Source organism: Arachis hypogaea, chromosome 8 (assembly GCF_003086295.3).
Source record: "Arachis hypogaea cultivar Tifrunner chromosome 8, arahy.Tifrunner.gnm2.J5K5, whole genome shotgun sequence".
NCBI lineage: Eukaryota > Viridiplantae > Streptophyta > Magnoliopsida > Fabales > Fabaceae > Arachis > Arachis hypogaea.
Genome location: NC_092043.1, coordinates 39,316,496 through 39,324,391, shown reverse-complemented (window position 1 = coordinate 39,324,391; position 7,896 = coordinate 39,316,496). Strand labels below are relative to the sequence as shown.

The window sequence follows — 7,896 nt, the reverse complement described above, 5'->3', positions numbered from 1 at the left end:
TTCCTGACGGCTAATTGTTCAAAAAATTTAAGACCGATTCAACAACAATTTCATAAAAATAATCCATCAACACAAGCAAATCAAACATAATTTTCATGTATTATTGTTAGATTGATCTTAAATTTTTTGAAAATTTAGTCGTCAAAGATATATTTGATACAAATTAAAAACTTTTAAAATAAAATTAAAATAAAATAAAATAAAACTTAGCAGGATATTTTTAAAATTTTTTGCCAAAATATACTTTATCTTATTTTTATTGTACCAATAAATTTATTAAAAAAAAATACCAATAATAAATGAGACTCCATTTTAATTTAACATTGGACTTGCTCTTACATCTCCCGCTTTTCTGCACGTCCATGAAAACAAATGTTAAAAAAAATATATTTGTATAAAATATACTATATATTATATATTATTTAGCTTATTTTCAATGACCCAGTAATTTGGTTCGATTGATCGCCGGTTTGATTTTAATAGCTGTTATTTCAATTTTAATTATAATTACTTTGTAGTTTGAAATTTTGGAATTTAGTAAGTAGAGTGAAGAGCGAAGATTGCATCTTGTTTGTAGCAGCAGAATGGTGAAGGTTACGGACTTAGGGTGACGGTGACGGTGATGGTGATGGTGATGGTGATGGTGATGGTGAAGCTGAGTAATGAGTAGCGAGCAGTGACTGTGAAACCGTCGATATCACTCTTCAACCTAACATATAATATAATCCTTTTTTTTTATGTGAATCGGATCTGAAAACATTGGATAGGATCATTAATGGATCGGGTTCTGAGGGCGGCGCGTGCCTCCGGTTCCCTCAACCTCTCAAATCGCAACCTCCGGTAACTAACTCACTCCCTCACTCCATTTCCCAATTCTATCCATTCATTTATTGATTTCGCGATTATTGCAGACACGTTCCCGATGAGGTGTATCGCAATCTCGACGGCCTCGGCGGCGACGACAAGTGGTGGGAGGTAGCACCACTAACACCTCTCTCTCTCTCTCATTGGATTGTGAATGAAGCTTTGCAATCTGTTTTATACATTGTTCTTGTTGTTTTTGTTACAGGCTGTGGAGCTTCAGAAGCTGATTTTGGCTCACAATAGCATTGAATCTTTGAAGGATGATATTCGCAACTTGCCTTGCCTTGCTGTCTTGAATCTTAGCCACAACAGGCTTTCTGAGCTCCCGGCTGCTATCGGAGAGTGAGTTCTTACAAATCTCTTCATTTCTTAGTTATTTGCGAGGAAATCTCTTGCCATATTTACTTTACCTTGAATAGTGTTTTAGTTTATATGGGCATTAAATCAATTTAGTTGATTCGGCGACGATTTGGTGGTTGATCAGTAAATATATAGCTCATATGGAATCTCATGACTTAAAGTGATTTATTACTCTGAATGTTCTTCTTTACATGTCATTGTCACGGGATCAAGTAGTGCATGAAATAATCCAAAATGGATCCAAGGAGGTATCGGAAGGTGATAGTGATAGATATCAGTTGAACAGGGGATACTTCATTGTGGCACTTTGTTTTGAGGTTTTGACATGGAACATTTTTGAAAGTTTAAGTAAATATCTATTATTAGATTAGAATGTATGGCTGTTTCACCTAATATTTTTTAATTTAAAATTTTGTATGCTTAATCATAAATACAATGTACACATAGAGTGATAGTATTGAATATTTAATTACAGTTATTCCATATGTAACAAGACTTACTCCTAGAGTAGGTGGATACCTTCTCTTTAGTTGTTTTTGGTTAAGATCGTTGCAGGCATCTGCAATTTTCAAGTTCCAAACTTGTCTGTTGTTTCTGATTGACAGGCTGCCCCAGTTGAAGCTGTTGGATGTTTCATTCAATTTGATATCTAAAATACCAGAGGAAATTGGCTCAGCAACATCACTTGTTAAGTACGTTGTGTTCATTTTCCTTATGCAGAAATGAAAGTGTTCACATCCTGTGATCTCCTTTGTAATTGATCTACCTTTGTTACAAGAATCAGTAATCTTTTTGTATGATTCTTTTTAGGCTTGATTGTTCAAACAATCAGCTCAAGGAACTTCCAAGCTCACTTGGCAGATGCTTAGAATTGTCCGACCTAAAGGTAATTGTCATGTTGCTAATTGCTGAAACTAAATGTGGATCTAAGTTGGATGGTTAGGTTATGCTACTTGGGTCCAACATGAAAGATGGATTGCCTAAATTATGGTTATTGTGAATTCAAACTTGGAATATTGTTGGCTTTATCTTTCTTGATTTTTATAATTGGACTTCGTTTCTGTGAGTGCATGTTTGTGTGTATTGAATTTTAAAAGCATACACTGACTGTTAACAATGAAAAAACCATGAGATTTCTGTACATGCTGTAATTTAAAGAGTTAAGAACAGTATGGTATTTTGGGTGTATGATTGAAGATGGAACTTTTAATGTAGTAACAACAGCATTGCACTAATCTACCAAAGTTAGTGCAATTTTGGCATCCTCATGCTCTTTGATGACATGGAGTTTATGATACTCTTCTTTCCAGGGATCAAACAATCTTATTGCAAGCTTGCCAGAAGATTTAGCAAATTGTTCCAAATTGTCCAAGCTAGATATGGAGGTAGGCACTTGTATAAAAAATTTGGTGTATTAAATGACAACAAAAATTTTGAGAGGTTAAGGTTTTATTAACCAGTGCCTTCATTATAACCTCTTTCTTCTCTCCAGGGAAACAAGTTAACAGAGATATCTGAAAATCTCTTTTCATCATGGACCATGCTTACTGAATTCAATGCATGTAGGGCTTTTCTTCTCTAAATACACACATATGCTGCTTTGCTATCAATTTATTATTTTTATTCCTACATGTCAACTCACCAATTTTTTCCATTGTTACCACTACTGCAGCAAAAAACTTGTTGAATGGCATACCAGACAGCATTGGAGGCCTTTCACGTCTAATTCGTCTTGATCTCCTCCAGAACAGTGAGCTCTTTGAACAAAGGGTCAATGGTTTTTTGTTTCTCCTTTCTTCATCTTGTCTTAAATCTAGCGTGTCTATGTGTTGTGCAGGAATCTCGTCAATCCCTTCATCAATCATGGGTTGTCATTCACTTGCTGAGATTTATTTGGGGTCAAATTCTAACCTATTAATATGCAAGTCTTCATATTATTAAAAAAAAGCATGCTGAGCACTTGGTTTTCTTCTGCTCAAAACTTCCGCATGTCTGATACATATTGTGCTTTCCTTTTCCAAACCTTATCTAGGAATAACAACCTTTCTACAGTACCTATGGAGATTGGGGCACTTTCTCACCTAGGGACTTTAGATCTTCACTCTAACCAGGTAGCTAGGATTGAAAGGGTATTTTGTAGTTACATTATAATTTAGTACGTTAGATGAGGGCTCCTATGTTCATATATTTTTCTTGAAAAAATAGCAATAACTAGCACATGCTATAATTTTTTTTTTCATTTTCTTCTCCCTTTGCTTTAGATTGCTAACTTAAAAACCTACTATTTTTCGCAATTGCAGCTGAAAGAGTATCCAGTGGAGGCATGCAAATTGAATCTTCTTGTGTTGGATCTTTCAAACAATTCATTGAGTGGGTTACCCGCTGAAATTGGTAAGGTCAGCAAGTTTTGGTATTTTAATAACCTCCTTTCAGCATGATGCTGTTTGGCTATTTCTATGTTGAAGTGTTAGAGAGTAACACAGAAATAATCTATCATGAAATAAATGCTTGGTCTTTTCTGTTTAGGTAAGATGACCACCTTGAGGAAACTTTTGCTTACTGGAAATCCTTTGCGGACTCTCCGAAGGTACAGAAAAAGGATTGGTGCTTTGTATAGTCAGTATATGTATTTTTAAATTGTTTTCAACTATTTCTTTTTCACACAGCTCATTAGTCAATGGACCTACACAAGCATTACTCAAATATCTCCGAAGTAGACTTTCTGAAGCTGAAGGTATGTTAAACTGTTAAACGCATATAACTTATGCCTGAACCTGAAACTTATCATACTTATAATACTTTGAAATTATTGTCTAGATTCTGGAGCAGTAATCACAGAAAAAGATGAAGTAATTGCAATGGCTACCCGGCTGTCTATCACTTCAAAGGTGTTGCATCTTTTGTAAAGGAAAAGATTTCTATATATATATATATATACAGCATACAATTACCATTGTCAGCACTCAGTAGCCATATATGATTAATTGCACAAAAGCGAAACAATTCGAGTAAAATTTGATTTGACTGGTGTATCAATTTAAGATTTTGTTTAGAACAAAATTAACACAATTGATTATGTTATACATCCATTATATAGCATCTAAGTTGATTACCAAGTGACTATAACAACCGGTTCATTTTGAAGTTATCATGTTGATACTTGCCTGAGATTGATATTCTTAAAATTACTGCAGACACTTCTGTTATATAGTGTTTTTAGTTTTAGTAAAATTTATTTTTCTAGAAAGGAATGTTGTAACAATTGCAGTTATGTTTTTAAATTGTGTCAGGAACTTTCAATGGAAGGACTGGGGTTGAATTCAGTTCCACCAGAAGTATGGGAATCAGGGGAAGTCATGAAACTTGACCTTTCCAAAAACTCCATCCAGGAGTTGCCTGTTGAGCTTTCTTCTTGTGTATCCCTCCAGGTTAACTTTTTCTTCTGTTTGTATTTCCTGTAAGATGTTGCTTTGAGATTCTGGGTTAGCATGTTGTTTGAGTCATGATGTGATTGAATAAAGTGCTTTTGGAATAAACACCTCATAAGAAAGAGACATGTGTTCATGGCAATATATATATATATATATATATATATATATATATATATATATATATATATATATATATATCTGTGTGTGTGTGTGTGTGACAAAGGACCCCTTACTTACAACCAGCAAAGGACACATGCCTTTGAAGTTCACTTACAACCAGCAAAGGACACATGCCTTTGAAGTTTGAAGAAGAAAAGCTCATGAGCTGTGTTAATTTTCTATAAAATCAAGTAATCAACCACAACTAGGAGCTTTATTTTCTTAGTGATGCGTTTTGGCTTTTTGCTAATTAATTTTTGATGAATTGGAGCTGGGAAAGAGTAATTACTGGTTACAAATTGCATTAAAGCAGATTTGAAATTTTCATACTAATTCATATGTATACTTTTGCACTTTTCAGACATTGATTTTATCTAAGAATCAAATTAAAGACTGGCCAGGTTCAATTCTTAAGTCACTTTCTAGTTTGTCATGTCTGAAGCTGGACAACAATCCTCTGAGGCAGGTAATGACTAATGATTTGGGAGCTTTTCTCTTCTTTTATCCCGTGAAATGAATAATGATATCAACATGTGTATATAACCATTGCAAAAAGTAATGCCTTAGAAGTTATTAAGATGGTTTTTCCAATAGAAAAATATGTATAAATAATTTTGTCTCTCACTGGTGGCAATTACTATTTTGGTATTCTGCATTTCTCTGCCTACAGATAAGATAAATTAGAAAGTAAGACAGTATGTTTTTGTTCCTTTATAGTCGGTCATTTCTAAGTTAATGTTTTCCTCTGGTATTAAACTGTGTCGGTGACCTGCTGTATGTGAAATAAACTTTTGTGTGCATATGATTTATTCTCTGTTTAAAATTCCAATTAGAAGACTAATATCCTGACCCAAGTCTGCAATTTGATTATAGATACCATCAGATGGTTTTGAAGCAGTGCCTATGCTTCAGATCCTGGATCTCAGTGGTAATGCAGCTTCATTAGTTTATGGACCTTCATTTTCTTGTTTGACACACCTTCAAGAGCTTTACCTGAGGTTGGTTATTTGAATCTTATGATTTGCATAAGATCAATTAGACTATCATATGTACATAATTTCACTTTCAAATAACTTTATATTTTTGGGATCTTATGATTAACTTTCATACCACAAAATAACAGGAGAATGCAGCTCAGTGAGTTCCCATCAGATATACTGAAGTTGCATCAACTACAGATCCTTGATTTGAAACAGAATTCCCTTCAGTCAATTCCTGTGGTAATTTTTTTTTTTCTCGGCATAGAGAACAAGAAGCAGGCATTTCTAATTTCTATACATATCATTTTTTTTTCATTTTTTCTCCTTTCTTTCAGGGGATAAAAGATCTCACTTCTCTCAAGGAGCTTGATTTATCTGATAACAACATCTCAGCCCTTCCACCTGAGCTGGTGAGAAACAAATACTGGTTCTTGCTGGTTTTTCATTTAGTTGACTTAATTTCATATCTTTATTGCAACTGTAGTAGTTCATTCACACAACTGAAAACTGAGGAATTTCTTGAAACCTGAATGTTGGGCATGTGAAACTAATAGCCAGAAAAGATAAGATAAATACAGAAACAATCATGCTTTTCATCTCTGGGTGGTATGACTGGTGTCTGCTATATTGTAACATAAAAACAATGAAAATAAATATATCATTTTGAACATCAGCATTTGTGAAACTCATGGCTTGTCCACAATTCATTACATTATTTTGGGAAATTGATTTGATCAGGGTTTGCTGGAGCCAAGCCTTCAAGCATTGAGACTTGATGGGAATCCACTCAGAAGGTAACTTTCTTGTAGCCCAACCTTTTTCATATGCTTTCACAAAATATAGATTTTTTTTTCACAATTTTCAAGATTCTATAAATGATTTTCACATCTTTTTATGTAATTGACTGTCGAATGCATAGTGGTTTACTCAAAAAATCACTGTCAAGAAGTATGATACTCCTTAAGTGGATGGAGCTTCAATTACACAAATTTTATTATGCTTTTATATGGTTTGAAAGATTAGATTTTACTTGACCAAATTTACTTCTTCATAAGGCAGAAGAATGCCATGCGTTCTAGAAAAGCAGACACGCGAGGAGATATAGAATGCGTTAAATCCAAATTGAATCAATAACCTTGATTAATGAAATGTTTAAGATCTTTTCTCTTTTTCTTTTTCTTTTTTAAAATGTGATTTTTGGTTTCTCAAAACGGGACAGCAACGGTTGGCCAGTGGCTACTCTGATTAATAACATGCCAAAGGAAAAAGATAAAAGAAGAGGAAGAAGTTAATAATATGAATGGGTTAGCTTGATCAAAGCATATAATTATCCAGTTATACTTGTGCATTATTAATGTATGGTAGATCATATCCTGTATTAATAAATTTTCTGAACTTGTTTCAGCATTCGGAGGACTGTCTTGGATAAAGGAACTAAAGCTGTTCTGAATTATTTGAAGGACAAACTACCGGAGCAATAATTTTATTATTTAATTTATTTTTGGTTTTGAGTGTGCTTCTACCTTTGGGACATTTTTCCGGCCAGGGTATATGTTTGACTGTTTGTTGTATAACTCGTAAAAGTAATTTAGATCTGTGTTTGACTTTATTTTTGTGGGAGGAAAAAGTTGTAGAATAGTTGACTTCTGTTGTAAAATAAATACTGCAGTTTGTGCCATATGAGCTTACAGATAATTCGTTACATTTAAATTACGTTTCTTGTTCTTAAAAGAATTTGTTAAACCAAAAATTAGAGAGAAAAAAAAATCAATCCTACAAGTATTTATTAATTAATTATTATTCATTCCTATAAGTAGTTATTTCTCTAACATAATGTATTTTTTAATATATTATAATATAGATACATGAGATATATTCCTTTGTCAAAGCATATAGTAAGATAAAATATAAGATAATGAAATACTTTCATATAATAAAATATAAAGACTTTTTGACACCTAGCATCTAAATGATGCCAATATATTTGCCCTATAAAATAAAGTATAGGATTAGACAAATTAATTTTTAATAAAATAAAGAAATAAATGAGTTAATTTTCTCGTAAATTTTAGATAATTTAATTCCATTATCGTACTATTATT

The 7,896-nt window shown here is 33.1% G+C and overlaps 1 protein-coding gene across 2 annotated transcripts; it reads left to right on the top strand.

The window, feature by feature from the left end:
• The first annotated feature begins 325 nt into the window (after positions 1–325).
• On the top strand, positions 326–7,507 carry LOC112707392 (plant intracellular Ras-group-related LRR protein 6). Of its 2 annotated transcripts, none has more exons than XM_025759108.3 (21): positions 326–840; positions 912–975; positions 1,070–1,206; positions 1,830–1,916; positions 2,035–2,110; positions 2,535–2,609; positions 2,717–2,786; positions 2,897–2,974; positions 3,062–3,122; positions 3,257–3,335; positions 3,525–3,615; positions 3,751–3,811; positions 3,891–3,958; positions 4,042–4,112; positions 4,515–4,652; positions 5,176–5,280; positions 5,688–5,812; positions 5,938–6,034; positions 6,130–6,204; positions 6,533–6,588; positions 7,200–7,507. In XM_025759108.3, the coding sequence occupies exons 1-21, from the start codon at positions 776–778 to the stop codon at positions 7,273–7,275; spliced, it is 1,755 nt and encodes a 584-aa protein (XP_025614893.1). In that variant the 5' UTR covers positions 326–775; the 3' UTR covers positions 7,276–7,507. The 2 variants fall into 2 exon arrangements, with proteins under 2 accessions (XP_025614893.1, XP_072057378.1); XM_072201277.1 differs by having other exon boundaries at positions 3,525–3,620; positions 3,756–3,811.
• Positions 7,508–7,896: the final 389 nt, after the last annotated feature.

Excerpts from the sequence above, each read along its gene's own strand:
- LOC112707392 (XM_025759108.3), top strand. The coding sequence starts at position 776 with ATGGATCGGGTTCTGAGGGCGGCGCGTGCCTCCGGTTCCCTCAACCTC. Across the intron at positions 976-1,069 it reads GCGACGACAAGTGGTGGGAG|GCTGTGGAGCTTCAGAAGCT; the intron begins GTAGCACCACTA and ends TTTTTGTTACAG. Across the intron at positions 5,813-5,937 it reads CTTCAAGAGCTTTACCTGAG|GAGAATGCAGCTCAGTGAGT; the intron begins GTTGGTTATTTG and ends ACAAAATAACAG.